The sequence below is a fragment of the Hyperolius riggenbachi genome, chromosome 5 (genome assembly GCF_040937935.1).
Source record: "Hyperolius riggenbachi isolate aHypRig1 chromosome 5, aHypRig1.pri, whole genome shotgun sequence".
Classification (NCBI taxonomy): Eukaryota; Metazoa; Chordata; class Amphibia; order Anura; family Hyperoliidae; genus Hyperolius; species Hyperolius riggenbachi.
Genome location: NC_090650.1, coordinates 183,994,320 through 184,017,239, shown reverse-complemented (window position 1 = coordinate 184,017,239; position 22,920 = coordinate 183,994,320). Strand labels below are relative to the sequence as shown.

The 22,920-nt window shown below is 45.7% G+C and overlaps 1 protein-coding gene across 1 annotated transcript in view; it reads left to right on the top strand.

Annotated features, from left to right (window-relative positions):
- Positions 1-22,920, top strand: part of BRD9 (bromodomain containing 9) — a 257,139-nt gene that overhangs the window by 58,016 nt on the left and 176,203 nt on the right. Inside the window, exons 4-5 of the mRNA XM_068236483.1 lie at positions 15,554-15,686; positions 15,765-15,837. Coding sequence (XP_068092584.1) covers positions 15,554-15,686; positions 15,765-15,837 — 206 coding nt within the window. The remainder of the gene's footprint in view (positions 1-15,553; positions 15,687-15,764; positions 15,838-22,920) is intronic.

Here is a 22,920-nt window from a genome sequence, read left to right as displayed (position 1 = left end):
GGTGATTGACAGGTGATCCGTGGGTTATTACAGGGAAGAACAGATGTAACTAATGCACTGGCGAATTGATAAGGGGGGGTCTGAGGGCAATCTGAGCGTGTAGGCGGGTGATTGGGTGCCCGCAAGGGGCAGATTAGGGTCTGATCTGATGGGTAACAGTGACAGGTGGTGATAGGGGGTGATTGATGGGTAATTAGTGGGTAATTAGTGGGTGTTTAGAGGAGACAATAGATGTAAACACTGCGCTTGGGTGGTGATCTGATGTCGGATCTGCGGGCGATCTATTGGTGTGGGTGGGTGATCAGATTGCCCGCAAGGGGCAGGTTAGGGGCTGATTGATGGGTGGCAGTGACAGGGGGTGATTGATGGGTGGCAGTGACAGGGGGTGATTGATGGGTGATTGACAGGTGATCAGTGGGTTATTACAGGGAAGGACAGATGTAAATAATGCCCTGGCGAATTGATAAGGGGGGGGTCTGAGGGCAATCTGAGCGTGTAGGCGGGTGATTGGGTGCCCGCAAGGGGCAGATTAGGGTCTGATCTGATGGGTAACAGTGACAGGTGGTGATAGGGGATGATTGATGGGTAATTAGTGGGGGTTTAGAGGAGAGAATAGATGTAAACACTGCGTTTGGGTGGTGATCTGATGTCGGATCTGCGGGCGATCTATTGGTGTGGGTGGGTGATCAGATTGCCCGCAAGGGGCAGGTTAGGGGCTGATTGATGGGTGGCAGTGACAGGGGGTGATTGATGGGTGGCAGTGACAGGGGGTGATTGATGGGTGATTGACAGGTGATCAGTGGGTTATTACAGGGAAGAACAGATGTAAATATTGCGCTGGCGAATTGATAAGGGGGGGGTCTGAGGGCAATCTGAGCGTGTAGGCGGGTGATTGGGTGCCCGCAAGGGGCAGATTAGGATCTGATCTGATGGGTAACAGTGACAGGTGGTGATAGGGGGTGATTGATGGGTGATTGACAGGTGATCAGGGGAGATAGATGCATACAGTACACAGGGGGGGGGGGGTCTGGGGAGAATCTGAGGGGTGGGGGGGTGATCAGGAGGGGGCAGTGGGCAGTGGGGGAGATAAAAAAAAAATAGCGTTGATAGATAGTGACAGGGAGTGATTGATGGGTGATTAGGGGGGTGATTGGGTGCAAACGGGTCTGGGGGGTGGGCAGGGGGGGTCTGAGGGGTGCTGTGGGCGATCTGGGGCAGGGGGGGGAGAAATCAGTGTGCTTGGGTGCAGACTAGGGTGGCTGCAGCCTGCCCTGGTGGTCCCTCGGGCAGTGGGACCACCAGGGCAGGAGGCAGCCTGTATAATACACTTTGTAAACATTACAAAGTGTATTATACACTTTGTATGCGGCAATCGCGGGGTTAACATCCCGCCGGCGCTTCCGTATAGCCGGCGGGATGTTGCGGCGGGTGAGCGGCGCCAGGCGGAGGATCGCGTCACGGATGAAGTGATCGCTCCGCCCATGCCCTTACAAGGACCGCCGCCTCTGTGGGTGAGCCGGTCCTTAAGGGCTCCACTTCCCGGCCGCCCCTGTGCGTTAGGCGGTCGGGAAGTGGTTAATATCTAGTTATCTGGCTTGCAGTCACTGCTATGTATCCCCTTTTCTTATTTATTTCTGCTTCAAACACAATTAGGAATGACAGCTGAATGAATTGTGCGCCCCCTCCTACACTGCGCCCTGAGGCTGGAGCCTCTCCCCGGCCCTGGCCAGATGTACACCCATGTCTTCTAATTGTCAGTAACCCTCAGAACTTTGCTTAAGAAATGTTCAACAATGTGAATGAAAGTTCTGCAGACACCAGCAAGCTTAAAAATACATTTACTTGTGAGTCTCTACAATTACTGTAATTAGACAAACAAAGGATGATCTATACTGGACTCACCAGGGAACTGATTGCCTCCCCCGGGAACTGCAAAGAATGTAACTGCTCACATAAATCACTTCCATAGTAGAGCCTAATCTCCTCTGTACTTTACAATCTCCCTCTTCACATGCTACCTTCCGGACATCTTGTGTCCTACTGCACATGTACAGAACACGGCAAAGCATGCAGGGAGATGTAGTCTTAAAGAAGATCCTTATGACCTGTGCTTGTATATTTCACTCGTCCTACACCCCTCCCCTTGCAACTGGGAAACTTTCACTTGTTTCTTAAAGCGGTATAAAACCCTGACATAATATTCAATAAAAACATGTTTTCCTACTTTTTATATGCCATACGGTTATCATATTTGCTTTTGTGCGTAAGTATTAGTATTCATTTAGAAATTATACGTTCCCAAAGTATGCTTTTTTTTGCTCTGAAAGCTGACTTTGCATTGTATTTATAACTGCTTTATTCATGTTCTAACAAGCAGAAATGCTTTCTAAATTGTCTGACTTTGTTCAGGGGACCCGGCAGTGTCAGAGAAGTGTTTTACATTCCTCACTTGATACAATTAAACACAAGATAACATTATCTACAACTTCGGATGCGTCCAGCTTTGCTGGCAGGGAAGCTTCTAAGTCCTGTGTGTAGCCCCTTGAATGCTGTTCTAGTAAAAAAAAATGCTGGTTGTATATAATATGCTGTAAATAATCTTTTAGAGCAAAGAAGTGCTGGGTTTCATTCTGCTTTAATTGCTACATCCCCCGCATTGAGGCTGTGTTGTTATCTGCCGGGACCTGTGTTGTGTGATAGGCGGCTCAACACTTATTATGCTCGGAGCTGTGTATGGCTGTGCTTGCTGCTCACTACCATGTCAGAAGCACTCATAGTGAGCTGCAAACACAGCCATATACAGATCCGAGCATAAGAAGTGTTCAGCTGCCTGTCACACAACACAGGTCCAGACACATAGCACAGCCTGGCTGCGGGGACGCAGCAATTAAGAAACAAGTGATCCCACCGGATCAGCTCTGCCTGCCATGAAAGGGCAGCATGTCCACACTCATCCCCGCTGGATTATCTCACTCCGGCTTTCACAGCAGGCGCAGTCAATTGACAGATATGCACTCGGGGCCCCCGCAGCAGTTGGTCTGCACACCTAAATTGTATATGACTCGCATATAAGCCGAAGGGGGTACTTTTGAGCACATTTTTGGGGGTCAAAAATTAGGTTTAAATGTGAGTATATACGGTAGCAAAAAGTAGGTGGAAAAGTACTGTCAAAACTATTTTGAGTATTTCCTTGCTTTCTGGCGATTTAACCTCCCTGGCGGTCAATTAAATTCACCAGGGAGGCAGCGCAGCACTGTTTTTTAATTTTTTATTTTTTTTTAAATCATGTAGCTAGCCTACCACTAGCTACATGATACAAGACAAGACAAAAAAATTATGCCAATCGGCCCAGCGGGGCCTGAGCAATCCTCCGCAGCGGCTTACCCCTTGTCCAGCACGGGGTTACCGCTAAGGAGGTTTAGAGGAATTTTAATGACGAAGGAATTTTAATGAAGTATAAAAAAAAATCACAGGCGAAATAGTGAATTGCATATGGGCCATTATATTGATAAAGTGTAAAAATATCACCTGGGAGAGAAAACACAGGAGAAAAAGTTAATTGCTTTTGGGCCTCCTTCTCTTATAGTGACATTATTTCTTGATAGAGCGAGTCCATGGGATCAATCCACAAAACTTTTCTCTTCTTTATTAAAAATCTAAATATTTTTTTTTTGTGATGACCTTGATGATACATTTTGTAGCATTAACAAAACAACTTGTGTAATGCAATCCTTCACGTTGGAATTGAATGGTGCGAAAAGCCTATTCAGAGAGGAATACAATGCAAGTACACCTGTAAGTTTTTTTTTGTTTTTGTTTTTTGTTTTGTTTTTTTTACCAATAAGTTAGATATGTACCTTAGAAGGGGCAAGCCTCTCTGGATCCTTCAGAGGCTTCCCCTGTCTCTACACCTTGCTGTTTCAGCGCTTTGTCCTCCTAAAGCTCACTGCACTCCACTTGTGCAGACTGCCAGGCTGTTAAGGAAAAAACAGAGCCTGATCGGATCTCAGATACTATGTAGATGCAGATGGTTTGTGCAGTAGCATGATCCCACTCGGGCTTCAGTGGAAAAAGCAGAGCCCGATCGGGTCTGTGCCACTGCACATGCAGCAACTATCGACAAGGGCTTGTTGACCGTTTGCAGAGAGCACAGCCCTGGAACGACCTTACCTGGCCTAAAAAAGAGTGTTATTAGACTGACCTAGTTACATTCAGGCAAATCATAAAGGGATACTGTAGGGGGGTCGGGGGAAAATGAGTTGAACTTACCCGGGGCTTCTAATGGTCCCCCGCAGACATCCTGTGCCCATGCAGCCACTCACCGATGCTCCGGCCCCGCCTCCGGTTCACTTCTGGAATTTCAGACTTTAAAGTCTGAAAACCACTGCGCCTGCGTTGCCGTGTCCTCGCTTCCCCTGATGTCACCAGGAGCGCATGGCGCAGGCACAGACCATACTGGGCCTGCGCAGTACGCTCCTGGTGCCATCAGCGGGAGTGAGGACACGGCAACGCAGGTGCAGTGGTGTTCAGACTTTAAAGTCTTAAATTCCAGAAGTGAACCAGGGGCGGGGCCGGAGCATTGGGGAGTGGCTGCGTGGGTGCAGGATGTCTGCGGGGGACCATTAGAAGCCCCGGGTAAGTTCAACTCATTTTCCCCCGCCCCCCCCCCCCCCCTCCCCCCTACAGTATCCCTTTAAAGCGGACCCAAACCGAATATTTTTTGTATTCAAAATATTTAGTTGCACCACTCTGACACATACAAAGATAAATAAACACTCCTTCAAGCCTATGAGCATTTCAGTGCATGCTTTTCGCCCTTCTCTTTTCATAACTATAAAAAGGTTATACAGGTAGCAGCCATCAGCAATTCCTCCTTTGCCGGACACCACCTACTCCACCAGTCTGCCGGATTCTGTCCCGGCAATATGAAAGGAAGGGAGGGTTCCTCCAATAAATGTAAAATATTTTATATTTGTCATCATGCAGCTGAAAAAGGGTGCCATTTATTATTAGAATTTAGAAAATAGATTTTATTTCTGAAGTCTTGTATTTTTAGTTTGGGTCCACTTTAAATGGGAATGCAAGAGGTATGTCCCGAACAGCTGAACTGCATTACAGAGCCAAGGCACATAAGGTACTGAGCGGAGTACCGGGGGCTTAAATGCAAATTCTTAGAGAGGTGAAGGAGTTAAAAATACAAAATTCAACATGCTAAAATGAAGCTGCAGTGACTAGACAGCAAGACCAGACCAGTTAAAGAGAATCTGTATTGTTAAAATCGCACAAAAGTAAACATACCAGTGCGTTAGGGGACATCTCCTATTACCCTCTGTCACAATTTCGCCGCTCCTCGCCGCATTAAAAGTGGTTAAAAACAGTTTTAAAAAGTTTGTTTGTAAACAAACAAAATGGCCACCAAAACAGGAAGTAGGTTGATGTACAGTATGTCCACACATAGAAAATACATCCATACACAAGCAGGCTGTATATACCCTTCCTTTTGAATCTCAAGAGATCATTTGTGTGTTTCTTTCCCCCTGCAGTTCTCATGCACTGAAATTTCAGGCTGCTCGTTTCTTCCTGCAAACAGCTTTGCATTTGTCTGTAATTCCTCAGTATGTGAAAGCCCAGCCAGCTCAGAGGACGATTTATCCAGCTTGTAAAAGATAAGAGAGAAGAGAGAAGCTGCCCTAATCTAAATAATACACAGGCAGTGTGCATAGAGGGGCCTGGAAGGGGGAGTTCATAGCAGAACCACAACACTGAAGAACTTGGCAGCCTTCCAGACACAGGCTGACAAGTCTGACAGGGGAAAGATGCATTGATTTATTACAGAGACTGTGATAGTAGAACGTGCTGCAGTAAGCCAGAACACATTAGAATAGCTTTTGGAACTTGTAGGATGATAAAAAACAGGATGCAAATTTTGTTATGGAGTCTCTTTAAAGGGAACCAGAGAGGAAGCACCCTTGTGTATTTTACCATGTATATCAGTAAGAACATTAGAGAAAACACTTACCATGCTCTCTGTTTCCTCCTCACTGCTAAAAGTGTCTGTTAACAGCAGTCACAAGAATCCCAGACTGAGCAATTAAATCTGGCTTTGCTGGGAATGATTATAGCTGAGTCATTATAGCAAAGCCACAAGGGGGCAGGCTTGGGCTTGAAATAACACCACAGAATACAGACTTAGCTATAATCTTTCTGTAGCAAAGCTAGACGGAGCAGCCTGACTTCTCAGTCGGGGATTCTTATCAGACGTGATAACAGTCAGATTACACAGAGAACAATGAAACAAAGGGCAGATTAGGTGTTTACTGTCATGTTCCCACTGATTTATAAGGTAAAATACAAGAGGGTGCTTCATCTCTGGTTCTCTTTAAGCATTAGTGAGGTTTTACTGTTCGTTTTTAACCCAATTCGATTAAAACGATCGGTTGTACCAAAAAAATGTAAAGGTGTTTTTTAACCGATAAATCTGATCGAATTTCCAGGGAATTTCCAGTACAAACTAAAATGTGTTGTCTGTATAAACAACAAAAAGCATAGAATTATGAAGACGATGTACAAGAGGAATTATTGTGGAAAAGAACATTTCTCTGCTTTTTTTTACTTTTTTGAGCAAAGTGTCCAGTCCAAAATTATTCATACCCTTCACAAACTTTCACAGTCTCTGGGAAAATCCAAAGTTCTATACCATTCCAAATAGTCCAAACTGTTGTAAAGCATCCTAATTGCCCTGATTAATTGGGAACAGCTGTTTTAATCAACTCAACAAGTGAAAAACAGCAGCTCTCTGCGGTTGGTTTGTGGTCTAATGGCTAAGACAAAGGAGCTCAGTGAGGACCTGCGGCTGTGCACTGTGGCTGCACACAAGTCAGGAAAGGGCTACAAGGCCATTTCTAAATGTTTTCAAGTTCCAGTGGCTACAGTGCAAAGTATTATTAAATATAAGATGTTCCACACTGTGGAAAATCTCAGAGGACGTGGTCAGAAGCCAACAGTGACACCTGTGCTGGCCCAGAGGATAGTGAGAGAGGTGATAATAAGAAACCAAGGATTACCACCAAGGCCATCCTAGTGAATCTGGGCTCTGATGGTGGCAGTGTCTCAAGGCAGACAATCCAACGGATACTGCACACTGCTGGGTTCCATTGCTGCAGACTAAGGAGGACACCACTTCTCCAGATAATACACACAAAAGCTTGCTTGACCTTTGCAAATGCTCATCTGGACAAAGAAGAAGATTTCTGGTCTTGTGTGTTATGGTCAGAGGAAACAAAAATTGAATTGTTCGGTCACAATGATGTTTCCTTTATTTGGCGTTCAACCCAAAGAACACCACCTCCACTGTCAAACATGGTGTTGGGAACCTAATGCTTTGGGGTGTTTTTCAGCCAATGGACCAGGGAACCTAATCGCAGTAAACCGCACCATGAAAAAAAGAGCAATACATTAGGATTCTCAATGACTTTATCAGGCAGTCTGCAAAGAAACTTGGCCTTGGGCACCAGTGGACATTTAATGGACATTTTAGCAGACACCAACCAGCGTTTTCGAGTGGCACATCTAGAGGCCTGACTTGAATCCAATTGAAAATCTGTGGAGGGAGCTAAGGACAATTTGGGTCATAGGGAGTCCAGACAGAAGGGCATTGCAGTAGTCAAGGTGGGAAATTATGAGGGCATGGATGAGGAGTTTGGTGGTGACAAAGGTCAGGAAAGGGTGGCTCTTGCAGATGTTACTGAAGTGGAAGTTGCAGGACTTTGTGAGGTTTTGGATGTGGAGGGTGAAGGAGAGTGCGTAGTCCCAGGTGACACTCGCACAGCGGGCCTGGTAGGGCGAATGGTAGTGTGGTAAGCAGTGACCTTCACATCTGGGAGGGTCAGGGATTCCTGGGGTGGGAAGATCATGCATTCCGTTTTTTCCAGGTTTAGTTTCAGGAACCTAGCGGATATCCAGGAGGAGATGGCTGATAGGCAGGAGGAGAGCTTGTCCATGGTAGTGGTGGATAGGTCAGGGGTGTGGGGGTAGATCTGGGTGTCATCTGCATACAGATGATAGTTAAAACCCATGGAGGAGATAATCTTGCCAATTGAGGATGTGTATGGAGAGAACAGGATGGGGCCAAGAACCGAGTCTTGGGGGACTCCCACCGAGAGGTAGTTGGGGGTGGATGAGGACTCATTGAAGGATCGGTTGGAGAGGTAGCATGAGAGCCAGGGCGAAGTCATGAACGTTTATGGACTGGAGGAGTAGGGGATTGTCCACTGTGTCAAAAGCTGCTGAAAGGTCGAGGAGGAGGAGAATGGAGGTCATTGACCACTTGGGTGAGAGCTGTTTCCAGATTGCAGTGGGTCTAGCAGGGAGTTGGCATTGAGGTACTGGGTCAGACGTTTGTGAACTTAGATGCTCAAGGAGTTTTGAGGCAAAAGGGAGGAAGGAGATAGGGCAGTAGTTGGAGAGTAGTGAGGAGTTGAGGGTTTCTTGAGCAGGGGTGGTACAGTGGCATGCTTGACGTCTGAGGGGAAGGTGCCTGTGGATACAGAGAGGTTAAACAGAGCCGTGAGGACTGGGGCCAAAACCAGGAAGTGAGGACAGAGTAAGTCAGAAGGGACTGGGTCAAGGGGAGAGGTAGTATGGGAAGTCTGCAGTAGGTGGTTGACTTTCTCAATGGTAGTAGGAGTGAAGAAGGTGAGGGGAGGATAGGGTGTAGGATGAGCTGCATGGGAGGGGGTAGGAGGCGAGGGTTGAAGGCTAGATATTTCCTGACTAATGGAGACCATTTTGTTGGGGAAGTGGGTGGCTAAATCCACGCAGAGAGGGAGGAAACTGAGGGGGGGGGGGGGGGTTACAGCAGGGAGATGAAAGTGGCAAAGAGATGCCGGGGATTGGAAGCTTGTACGCCGATGAGCTTGTTGAAGTATTCATGCTTTGCATCAGCAAGGGCATTGTGGAAATGCAGCAGGTTAGCCTTGTACTGTAGGAAATCCTGGTTAAGTCGATGTTTTTTCCCTCCATTTCCGTTCAGTGGCACGTGTTACCCTCCGGAGGTTGCGAGTATGGGTGGTGTGCCAGGGCTGGGGGTGGGGGGGCGGTTGTGGCGGAATATTGGGGGAGCAGCTTCCTCTAGAGCCGATGAGAGGGTTTGACGATACTGAGCTGCAGCAAGATTAGGACAGGTTTGGGTGGTGAGAGAGGAGGAGAGGGCATGGAGAGGGTCGGCTAGAACACTAGGGTTGAGCTGACATAGTTATGAATAATTATGGGCAGCACTGTGTACTGGGGGCACCTACACCTGGCTAACCTATAGTGGGGTACCCACAGTGGAATGCGAAAGTTTGGGCAACGTTGTTAATTGTCATGATTTTCCTGTATAAATCGTTGATTGTTACAATAAAAGTCAGTTAAAGATATCCTATTGGAGACATGCAGTTAAATTTCAGAAGTGAAATGAAGTTTATTGGATTTACAGAAAGTGTGCAATATTTTTTTTAACCTCCTTAGCGGTAACCCCGTGTATGACACGGGGTAAGCCGCCGGAGGGTGCCGCTCAGGCCCTGCTGGGCCGATTTACTTAATTTTTTTTTTGCTGGACGCAGCTAGCACTTTGCTAGCTGCGCCAGCACCCCGATCGCCGCCGCCGCGCGCCCGATCGCCGCTATCCGGTGCGGCGCCCCCCCCCCCAGACCCCGAGCGCTGCCTGGCCAATCAGTGCCAGGCAGCGCCGAGGGGTGGATCGGGTCTCCCAATGACGTCCTGACGTCGGTGACGTCATTCCGCCCCGTCGCCATGCCGACGGGGGAAGCCCTCCAGGAAATCCCGTTCTTTGAACGGGATTTCCTGATCGCCTATCGCCGGAGGCGATCGGCGGGGCTGGGGGGATGCCGCTGAGCAGCGGCTATCATGTAGCGAGCCCTCGGCTCGCTACATGATTTAAAAAAATAATAATTTAAAAAAAACTGCTGCGCTGCCCCCTGGCGGTATTTTTCATACCGCCAAGGGGGTTAAACAAAATTAGGCAGGTGCATAAATTTTGGCATCACAAAAATGAAATGAAATCAATATTTAATAGATCCTTCTTTTGCAGAAATTACAGCCTCTAAACACTTCCTGTAGGTTCCAGTAAGAGTCTGGATTCTGGTTGAAGGTATTTGGGACCATTCCTCTTTACAAATCATCTCTAGTTCATTCAGGTTTGATGGCTTCCGAGCATGGACAGCTCTCTTTAACTCACACCACAGATTTTCAATTATACTCAGGTCTGGGGACTGAGATGGCCATTCCAGAACATTGTACTTGTTCCTCTGCATGAATGCCTTAGGGTTGTTGTCTTGTTGAAAGATCCAGCCCCGACGCAGCTTCAGCTTTGTCACTGATTTCTGGACATTAGTCTCCAGAATCTGCTGATACGGAGTGGAATCCATGCGTTCCTAAACTTTGAATAGATTCCCAGTCCCTGCACTGGCCACACAGCCCCACAGCATGATGGAACCACCACCATATTTTACTGTAGGTAGCAGGTGTCTTTCTAGAAATGCTGTGGTGTTTTTCCTCAATGCATAACACCCCTTGTTATGCCCAAATTACTCAATTTTAGGTTAATCAGTCCACAGCACCTTATTCCAAAATTAAGTTGGCTTGTCCAAATGTGCTTTAGCATACCTCAAGCGGCACTGTTTGTGTGTGCAGAGGAAGCCTTTTCTCCGCCCACAGTACAAACTCCTTGTGTAAAGTGTGCCGAGTGGTTGAACGATGCACATTGACTCCATCTACAGCAGGATGATGTTGTAGGTCTTTGGTGCTGGTCTGTAGGTTGACTCTGACTGTTCTCACCATTCGTCACATATGTTTATCCAAGATTTTCTTGGTTTGCCACCTCGAGCCTTAACTTATACTGAGCCTGTGGTCTTCCATTTCCTCAATATGTTCCTATCTGTGGAAACAGACGGCTGAAATCTCTGAGACATCTTCTGTATCCTTCCCCTAAACCACGATGGTGAACAAACTTTGTCTTCAGGTCATTTGAGAGTTGTTTTGAGACCCCCATGTTGATACTCTTCAGAAAAATTTAAAAGAGGGAAACTTACAATTGACCCCCCTTAAATACTCTTTCTTATAATTTGATTCACCTGTGTATGTAGGTCAGGGGTCACTGAGCTTACCAAGCCAATTTGAGTTCCAATAATTAATTCTAAAGGTTTTGGAATCAATAACAGTGCCCAAATTTATGCACCTGCCTAATTTTATTCAAACAATTATTGCATACTTTATGTAAATGCAATAAACTTCATTTTTACTTCTCAAATATCACTGTGTGTGTCTCCTATATGATATAATTAACTGACTTTTTTTTATCGTAACAACTAACGATTTATACAGGAAAATCATGACGATTCACAAGGCTGCCCAAACTATCGCATCCCACTGTATACTTAGCTACCTATACGTGGGGCTAGGGCTGCACGATTTTAGGAAAAATTGAAATTGCGATTTTTCTCTAAAAAATTGCAATTTCGATTTCTTCACGATTTTCTTCAAATCAAGCTTTAGCACTAAATTCACAATGCCCCCAGTATAGTTTACCCAGGTAGGCGCCTCCAGTATAGTTGCCCCAGTATAGGTTATTTAGGTAGGTGCCTCCAGTATAGGTAGTGGCCACAAGCTTGGAATTGGAACAATCAAATGCACTTCCTGTCATTTTTGATTGGCCTATTCAGACTTGCATGCTAAGCAGAATTAACATGTCACTGACCAGCTCCAGTTTACAATGAGATCCCTGCAGCTCAGACACAGAGGATGTACACAGCACAGCGGCTGAGGACTTGCATAGACAGTTATTTCACAGTACAGAGAGATAGTGATAGATGTTATCTGCCTAGATGAAGTACACAGACCATCACCAGCATTCCAGGACACACGCACAGCATGCCATTCACACACCACAGCACACACAGCCTGCCAAGTGCAGGCCGAAGCTCGCACGCAATGCCAGGCCACAGCCAAGGTACACAGAGGGCAGCGAGCATACACCAGGGCATGTATACAATGTGACACGCTGCCCAGGATGGATATAGAGCAGTGCATATTTTTAACTGTTAATGAGCCGGGCAGCGGGGGGCGAGTCCAGTCCAGAGCAGCACACAGCGCCACCAATCACTAGATAGAGATGGTATGACGGTGGCGGTAGGCGTAGCTTCTGCTCTTTGTGACGGCACGGCGGTAGGCGGAACCATGCGGCCAAGCGCAGCGAGTGCTGAAAAAAACGAAGCTACTGACGATCTGAAGATCGTCTGCACGTGAATCGCGGTTTCGGTTTTAAACCGCAAAACCGTGCAGCCCTACCAGGGGCAACTATACTTGGCTACCTATACTAGGGGCACCTATACCTGGCTACGCATACTGGGGCACCTATACCTGGCTACCTATACTGGGGGCACCTATACCTGGCTACCTACACTGGGGGTACATATACTTGACTACCTATATTGGTGCACCTATTCTTATCTCAGTACATATCACAACTAGATAGTGTGGCTGCGCAGAGCACTCCCGGGTGTGGGCGCTCAGTCAAGGATGCACTCCACCGGGACAGCCACCGTCCTCGCCTACCAGAGAGTAACTTTGTGGGTCCTATAGGAGAGAATGGAGAGGGGCGGAAGAGAATGTTCATAAAATGTGTGACCGCTAGTCGGTCAAGTAGATAAATACTTGCTCTATTTGCATAACATATGTATTGCACTGTCCACGTTATGATTTCTGTGAATTTTATAAAGGAAAAGTAGAGAATCCTATTCTAGACAGTTTCCATATTTACTGTGGCTATTTTGAAGCCAGCCCTGATGTAGTATCCGCCCTTAGTCTCCTCTGCCTGATTTGCCCACCCTTCACTATAGAAAGTGCATTGTTTCAGCCTGAGAAATTTTGGCCAATCAGAGAGGAACAGAGGTGTGGGAGGGGAAAACAGGAGGGAACGAGGCTTCAGCCAATCAGGCTGCATTAGTTAAGTTTGAGGGGAAGTAGAGAAGCAAAAAAAGACAACCCAGCATGCCCTGCAACTTCTCTTTTGTGTACCAAATTTTCTGTGTACCAAATAGTGTTGGGCGAACAGTGTTCGCCACTGTTCGGGGTTCTGCAGAACATCACCCTGTTCGGGTGATGTTCAAGTTCGGACGAACACCTGGTGGTGTTCGGCCGAATTGTTCGCGTTCGTCCGAACGGCTTAATTCCTGGCCGAACCTGGCCGAACAGGGCCCCTGTTCGGCCGAATACGGCCCCCCTATGGGGTCGCAGGCATAAGGGGGGAGCATGCCCCGATCGCGGGGGGGGGGGGGGGGGGTCGGAAATTCCCCCCACCCCCTCCGCTAGCGCTCCCCCCTCTGCCCGCTTCCCCATACAAAAGTTTAAGCAAAGTACCTGTAATAGTGGATGGCCTGGCAGTGGCACTGTGGAGTGAGGAGGAGGAGTCCGGAGAGTGACGCGTTGAGGGAGGCCGGGCAGCGAGTGTGAGGTCAGAGAAAGGGCGGAAGTACCACAAGGGTACTACCGCTGAACCGCCCGCTGCCCGGCCTCCCTCAACGCGTCACTCTCCGGACTCCTCCTCCTCACTCCACAGTGCCACTGCCAGGCCATCCACTATTACAGGTACTTTGCTTAAACTTTTGTATGGGGAAGCGGGCAGAGGTTGGAGCGCTAGCGGAGGGGGTGGGGGGAATTTCCGACCCCCCCGCGATCGGGGCATGCTCCCCCCTTATGCCTGCGACCCCATAGGGCCCCCAAAAGCAGGATGTTCGGGAAGTTCGGGGTTCGGCCCGAACATGCCGAACATCTCGGCCATGTTCGGCGAACTTTCCCGAACCCGAACATCCAGGTGTTCGCCCATCACTAGTACCAAATAAGAGTCATGTAAACTGGGCAATGATAATTAATCAACAAGAAAAGTAATAGTGATTTTAACTTTTGGATTGCCTGATTAGCATCCTTATTACTTGTTTACCAGATAAAAATAAAGAATTGATTTTTGATTTTATGCCCGACAGTTAGGGCTGGTGCACACCGAGCGGCTTTTTGGGCGTTTTCAGATCCGCTTGCGGCTGCGGATCTGCTTGGTCAATGTATCTCAATGGGGTGGTGCACACCAGAGCGGCAGGCGTTTTGCAGAAACGAAAAATGCCTGGGTGAGGCATTTTTTGGATTTCGGATGCGTTTCTGCCTCAATGTTAAGTATAGGAAAAACGCAAACCGCTCTGAAAAACGCCTGTTCAGAGCGGTTTTGCAGGCGGTTTTGTTACAGAAGCTGTTCAGTAACAGCTTTACTGTAACAATATATGAAATCTACTATACTGAAAACCGCAGCAGCAATCCGCAAAACGCTAGCAAAACGCCATAGAAAAATAAAAAAAAAGCGTTTAAAAATCTGCTAGCATTTTGCGGATCTGCTAGCGGGTTTTGGTGTGCACCAGCCCTTACTCTTTAAAGCGACACTAAAGCGAAAAGAAAAACTCATGATATAATGAATTGGTTGTATAATACAGATAATTAATAGAACATTCGTAGCAAAAAAAAAATAGTGTCATATTTTCAGGTATGTAGCTTTTTTTATAACATTGCATCATTCTCTACTAATCGCAATTTCCACAGTACACTCAGCATTTTAAATGATATCACAGAGCAGGCTACTGACTCTTTGAACTTTTCTCTGCAGAAAAACCATAAACAAAAAAGAAACAATGAGAGACAGTTGATAAGTGCTTCAAAAGACAGTACTGTCCACTATAGAGTTGCAGAGCTCAGAGAGGATCTTTTGCATAGATAACTGAAGTGTTAACTTTTCCTGTACTGGAAACAATATGAGACTCATCTGTGCTAATAATGTTCTATTTCTTAGCAGTACTACACATACAAATCATTATGTCATAAGTTTTTTATTTTCACTTCAGATTCCCTTTAATGCTGGGAATACACGGGTCGATCCGGCGGCCGCGACCCCAGCCACGTCCCCGCTCGTCCGCGCGGTTCGATTGCCGCTCGTCCCCGCCGGCGCTCCTTATCAGCTGCTCGATTCCCTGCCATTGTCCGCCGGCGGGGATCGAGCGGGTGGGAGTCGAGCGGCTCGATCGGGCCAGCTGAATATTATCAGCTGGCCGGATCAGCTGGTCGATACACGGTACAGAAACGTACCGTGTATCCCCAGCATAAGCGTCTCTGAAACAGTTATGTCTGGACTTTATTCCTGAGGGCATCCAAATTGAATGTTGCAAAGAACATAAAGAAACGGGGCTGGTTAGTGATAAGAAAATGTATTTTCCCTTCTCATAACTATTATGAGATCTGATAGATGTCATAAGCTATATTATTATTATTTATTTTTAGAATACTGCTAATATCACGTTTATTTGGACAAGTATGTAAAAACATGAATTTATTACCTGTCTTTGCTGGTTACATGCTATGATTAAAAAAAAGAAAAAGTTTTTTTCTTGAGAGAAAAAAAAAAAAAAGAAAAATGATATATATTGGGCCTTAATTCCTGTTTTATTGTGCTTTATTTTAGTTGTATTTTTGAGCCAGAGGGAAATGCATGCAGTTTAACAGACAGCACAGCAGAAGAACATGTGTTAGCCCTGGTAGAGCATGCTGCAGATGAAGCAAGAGACAAGGTCAACAGATATTTCCCCAGCTGTAAGGTACATTATTATTTGTAAAATAATCACATGTTATTGGGTAAACGAATGTGATTCTAAAATCAGAATTTTTGCCTTCAGATTGGCTACCTTAAAAAGCATGCAGATGGAACTTTAATTTATACTGTAGTCAACTCTGATCCAGATGCTGAGGGTAAGTAATATTATTCATCTTCAAAATACCTTTTTTTGTTTTGCGCAGACATGTTTTTGTGGTCAGGTCAATATTTAGCTGTTGCAAGAAATTTTCACATCACACATCCCACAGTTATAAAGCATTTACAAATAAATTATTTGGCCCTTCCCGATTAAAAAGATACCCCATATGCCACATTTTACTTCTAGCTGAGCATGTGGCGGACCGTTATCCCCAGTCTGCGTGTCTGTGGTGATAAAATGCGTTCTCTAAGGCGACAGTTCAGGGGTCATAGAGCTGTATAGATGCATCACTAGGCAAGGGCAGAGCATTCGGGCCTGAAACTTTCGCCCTAGTGATTGCATCCGATCGCTACTGGCGGCAGTCATTAAACGTTTATAAACAGGCATAGGTATTGCAGGGGTTAATAATGGGTTAATAGGCTAAGTTTGGGTTACAAATTAATGGGAAATTTAAAAAATAAGTTTTATTTTATTGGGCCCATGTCACTTTAAATGTATTTATTTTTTTAACTTTTACAACTTTTTTTTTCTAACTTTATTTAATGATTGTTGCTAGCTAACAGCAACAATCATTCACAGGACCATTCATGTGACCAGGCACGGTCACGTGCACGTGGGTGTGTGCATGCGCGGCGGCAGACGGCGGGATTTTATGCAGGACGTAGATTCTACGTCCTAGAACACACAGGGGGACTAATTAGGACGTAGAATCTACGTCCTTAAACCTTAAGCAGTTAATATGTTCAGTGCCAAACCTCAAATAAAGATTGAGTGATATACCGGGAGATGGGTCAACTTCGCTCCCTACTAGAGAGATGGCCCGAACGCTTCGCAGACGAGCACTTTAAGGCGAATACCAGCTATTTGTGCTTGCGGCGAGCACATGGCGTGTTTAACCCGCCCCCTATACATCATCATTGGGTTAAACTTTGATCCCTTACATCACAGTCAGCAGGCACATGGCAACCAATCAGCCTGCACTTCCTCACGACCTCCCCGCCCCCTATAAAAACGCACTTGCACTGGACATGTTTCAAACTGTCTTCGGCTGGTATAGTGAGAGGAAGGGAGAGACACATTGCTGAAATAGGGAAAGCGTTAGCTAGGCTTGTTTTTTTTTTTTTTTTCCTCACTGACTGACTTGCTGTCCCAAAAAGCCCGTCCAAGGGCTAATACATCCTTCTGCTGTTGTTGTTGTTTTTTTTTGTGTGTGTGCGCAACACTCCATAGCCCACAGGCACACACCCAAAACTGTGCCCATTACTATAATTTTGTGCCACATTAGACACAAACAGGTTAGTACTCCATTGCCTCTATTACCACTGTATTGTGTTTGAACTATTGCATATCTGTGTTTGATACTCCACAGAGTCCACTGGCACCCACTTACAGCTTTGCCCACTATTACTGATTTAATTGTGTGCCACATTAGAAACAAGCAGAGTACTACTCCAGTGCCTTATTTACCACTGTGTTGTGTTTGAACTATTGCGTATCTCTGTGTCTGATACTCCACAGAGACCACTGGCACCCACTTACAGCTGTGCCCACTATTACTGATCTAATTGTATGCCACATTAGACACAGAGTACTACTCCAGGGCCTCTGCTATCACTGTATTGTGTTTGAACTATTGTGTATCTCTGTGTCTGATACTCCACAGAGCCCACTGGCACCAACTTACAGCTGTGCCCACTATTTCTGATCTAATTGTGGGCCACATTAGACACAAGCAGAGTACTACTCCAGTGCCTTATTTACCACTATATTGTGTTTGAACTCTTGCATATCTCTGTGTGACACTACAAAGCCCACTGACACCGAGCTGTGAACACTACTACTAATGTTGTTGCCACACTCAGTTGCAGGCATAGTAGCACCTTCAGTGCATTACTTTTCACTTGTTGCAGACACAGTACCCCAAATAAAACAAAATAACAGGCAGAGTCAGGCTACACCACAAGTGTCCTCGAGGTTGTGCTGCTGTGATTTTCTGCAGCCCAGGAAGAATGCCCAGTGTTGAGGGCACGTACCATCAACACCCAAAATGCAGTTATTAGTTGACTGGCTTACACAGCACACCCCATCTTCTACAGCTTCCGCACGGAACTTTGACGCGCCATCCTCCTCCTGCTCTGATTCCGGCATCCCACAATAACTTGCCACCACTCGCCCGGCAGCCCAAACCACCACTAGCACCACAGCCACTCCACTTGATACGTCAGAGGAGTTATTCACACATCCGTGTGAAGAATTTAGTGATGCACAACCATTATTGTCACAAGATGAAGGCGATAAGGATGTCACACCATGTGATATGTATCAGTCAGGCATCAGTGCAAACATGGACGAAAGGTGTGAGGATGATGTCTGTGCCTTTTTGGAGTTGTCTGATACAAGTGAAGCGGATGATGATGTGTCTATGGATGTCTCGTGAGTGCCCGCACAAGGAGATGAAGAACAGGGGAACAGTTCAGATTGGGAGACAGAGAGGAGGAGGAGACTAGTTGTTGTATGTAGCAGGGGGAGCTCATCACAAATAGTTAGTGGCACTGTCAGACAGCACTTATTGTCACCAGTGGTCAGCCAGCCAACACACCCTTCAACGCCTGCTGTTGCCACCACTAGAATGCCATCATTCCAAAGCTCGCCAGTGTGGCATTTTTTTTGCGTCTCCCGCTAATAACCGCAATGCAGTTTGCAACCTCTGCCACAGGCAGAGTTGTGGGAAGTCCAACACCCACCTAGGGACAACTGTTTTGCGAAGGCACATGATTGCAAAACACAAACACCAATGGGATGAACATGTGAGGAAAAGCAGCACACAAACTCAAAGCCACCCTCCTCCTCCTGGTCCAGCACCATCTTCAACCATGTCAACCTCTGCTGCCCTTGCCCCCTCTCAACCACCCTCCACTCCACCGCCTCTCGCCTTGAGCAGTTCCTGCCCATCTATCAACACAAACAAAACGGGCAAGCACCATCCACTCAACCATAAATATGGGTAAATACCCGAGCGTGCAGAAAGGAACCAAAAATACTATAGAAAATAGGAAGAAAAGTAGTTCCCTAAAGACCGCACCACTCAGTCCAATAATGAATAATCAACAAACTTTATTCAGTATACAAAAATATATAAAAACACTAAAAACAATAGATCAAGGGGCACATGATAATCAAAATAAATATACTAAGTAGTTCATATAATCACAATGCCTGCAAAGAACCTCCTAAATAGATACATGAGTAATGGATATATATAAGTATATGTGACGACAATCAAAAACCCCCCTGACAAGCTATTAGCCAAAGATGTGCAAAAAACTAAATAAACTGATAAAGTGCAAGTGCTAGGATGAGGATGAGGGAAAGAGGTTTCACCCATCCAATAGAAGTACATAAGACAAATAGTGCACGTAAGCAAAGCAGGTAAACAGGCGGTAAAATGCTAGATAGTGCGGAAACAAGACAGGGTAAAAGCTTACCAGGAAGGAGGACGAGCAGGCAAGGGAAAGTGGTGCCCCACGGACGCCGTCGCGATTCGCTGCCTAAATGCGCAGCTTCGACTGGGCTAAAGGACCTACGTAAGTGGCCGGCTATTTAATACAGGACCTATGTGGGCGGGGACAGGGGAACCCCTATACTGAAATGTTGTGTGCGCGGCCGCGCACTATGAAGAACCGGAAGCTGCGTCAATGGACGCCGCCCCGCTTCCTCTCTAAGCTCACAAGGATCATGGGAAAAGTAGTGCCGGATAGATAAAAGAGGAATACTGAATCAGGATAAGATGAAAACGTAGTTTGGGGATAGTTAGCCCCATGAAAAAAGGCAGAAACAATCCCTCATATGAATATAGAAAGAGAACACATGTAGATCAATTCAATTACTAAACACTAATCATTATAAATGGTCAGAGTTACAAAATACAGGCAAATTCCTATCATGGCAGCTAAGTATAAAGTCAAATGTTGCCATCTAGTGGTCAGGCCAGATATAGCTGCAGAATAAGTTACAACAACAGGGAACTTCCCATAACACTTGAAAAAAAAAAAAAAAAAAACAATAAAAATAACAAAATAAACATAAAAGACACACAGGGAGCTCCGTCCATGAGGAAACTTTGTCCACAAACGTCCGAGAGGCAGGGCAGACACTGTAGTCCATTTTTGTATCCTAGGATACGCAAGGCAAAAAACATCATCCAGAAGCCAAAACTCCTAAAGGGAGATAATACATGTTAATAGACATACTGCATAAAAATATATCAAGTAAATGGAACCACTCATATAGGACTGCTAATGTAAACTATTACACAGAGGTACCAAGAAAAATCTCCCCAGAAAACTCGCAGACCAGTGCATAATGGTAAAGTTTGGAACTACTCACAAATTCCAAAACCGTGAGGTAACAACCTCAATGAGCACAACAAGCAGATCAACAGCCAAAAAGTGAGGTACAACAAAGGGAAGAAAGGCACCAAGGGAGGCGTACGTACGAAAAGGGCGTCGGGAAAAAAGGGCGCGTAGTATAAACTATAAATGGAAATATCGTTTATAGAAATTATTGTGTAGAATTTCGTTTATAAATAGTGTTTTATGAATTTATAAATCACTAAATAATGTGTATGAGATCGGCAATTCTTAAAACGTTAATCTTCCCTGTTTGTAAAGTGAAACTTATATTTTCGTTTATTAAAAACCCTCCCTGTACCTATCCCTAACCCCTAGACCCCCTGTTGGTGCCTAAACCTAAGACCCCCCTGTTGGTGCCTAAACCTAAGACCCCCCTGTTGGTGCCTAAACCTAAGACCCCCCTGTTGGTGCCTAAACCTAAGACCCCCCTGTCTGTGCCTAAACCTAAGACCCCCCTGTTGGTGCCTAAACCTAAGACCCCCCTGTTGGTGCCTAAACCTAAAACCCCCTATGGATAATAATGTTTTACAGACATTAATAAAAAAAAAATGTAAATTATTTTTTTGGGTGGATAATAATGTGTTAGAAATGTTTTAGAAATAGTGATTTATTATCTTCATAAACGTTATTCGTCACGGGCTCATTTTGTAAACTTAAATCATCACAAACATAGTTATAAATCCTTAAAAATCTCCGGGCGCCGTTATAAATCCTTAAAAATCTCCGGCGCCTTATTTTCCCCGTTCAGCGCCCATTAAACGATATTTATAATGGAAGTGAATGGGGCGCCCTTTTTGTCCACTTGTCTCATGCGCCCAAATCTACTGCTTCCCCAAGGGAGTGCTCCACCCCAATAAATTCACTAAACCAGGGAATCACCGGTCAGATAAGTTATTCAGTGTAAAAAAACCCAAAAAGGAAAAGTCCTCATTGAGACCTACCGGTGATTTTGAGCCCAGGTCGAAGATCCATCTTGTGTCATGTCTCAATAGTGAAGTAACTATATTGCCGCCCCTGGAAGACAAAAACACACGTTTTAAGCCACACACTGTCCACCCAGTCGTCAATCCCCCATGTGTCTTCAATGCATGATCTGCCACGGGGGTGAGTGGTTTGCCCTCTAGGAAGTCCCTCTCCGCCAAGCGAATGGTTGAGAGGTGCTTCTGAATACGCGTTTTTAGTTTGTTTTTGGTTTGGCCAACATAATATAAGTCACATGGGCACCTCAACAAATAGACGACTGCTTCTGTCTGACAGTTAATAAACTCCTCAATGTGATGTGTCTTTAATGTTTTAGGACTGACTACTTCCTTGGTAGGTCTCATCAGAGGACAAATGCTACACCGTCCACAGGGAAAACTTCCCTTGGTTTCCAGGCGTGTGCTGGGCTGCTGTTGAAAATGACTCCTACACAGGCGATCTTTAAGTGTAGGTGCCTTTTTGGCTGTTAAGGCCGGTCTGGTTGTAATAAACTTCCCCAAAACAGGGTCAGTGTGTAAGATTGGCAAATGTTTTGCCAAAATACACCTTAGATCATCCCACCTCGTGTTATATGGGGTACAGAGCCTTACCATAGAGCTGGTCTGTTTATTCTTTGCGTATAGGAGTTCTTCCCGTCTGGAGTGCTTAGCTCTCTGGTACGCTTGCTTGACCGTCCGTTTAGGATACCCCCTCTGTAGGAATCTCATTTCCAAGTCCTTTGCTTGTCGCTCAAATTCCCGTTCCTCAGAGCAGTTCCTTCGAACACGCAGGAACTGTCCAGTAGGGATGTTGTTCTTCAGTTGCTTAGTATGAAAGGATCCATAATGTAGTAGAGATGCACTATCTAGCACTTTACCGCCTGTTTACCTGCTTTGCTTACGTGCACTATTTGTCTTATGTACTTCTATTGGATGGGTGAAACCTCTTTCCCTCATCCTCATCCTAGCACTTGCACTTTATCAGTTTATTTAGTTTTTTGTACATCTTTGGCTAATAGCTTGTCAGGGGGTTTTTTGATTGTCGTCACATATACTTATATATATCCATTACTCATATATCTATTTAGGAGGTTCTTTGCAGGCATTGTGATTATATGAACTACTTAGTATATTTATTTTGATTATCATGTGCCCCTTGATCTATTGTTTTTAGTGTTTTTATATATTTTTGTATACTGAATAAAGTTTGATTATTCATTATTGGACTGAGTGGTGCGGTCTTCAGTTCCTGCCCATCATCTAATCTTCCCACAGTCCACTTTCTGTCAAGGAAGTTTTGCCCAGTGTCTGACAGCTGGCTTGTCTGAACTGTTAGACTGCCAGCTTTTACAATTCAAGCTGGTGGTCTGAGGTCTTCAGAAAATGTATTGCCATTGGGACACCGCAGCAGAAGGTACCGGGCAGAAACTTCTTTTCCAAAAAGGCAATACCCAACCTGTATTGGAAAGACAAGTCGTGTCATCTCTGGTACATAGTGTTCGGTCAAAGGTTCATCTGACCACTGATACCTGGTCTGCAAAGCACTGTCAGGTACGTATATCACGTATAACACTGCATTGGGTCAACCTGTTTACGGCTGCCAAGCATTGAATGTGTGGCCATGCGGCGGAGTTGGTGACACCGCCACAACTTGCAGGCAGGCCTGCTGCCACCTCCTCTTCTCCTCCTACTACTACATCCTCTTCA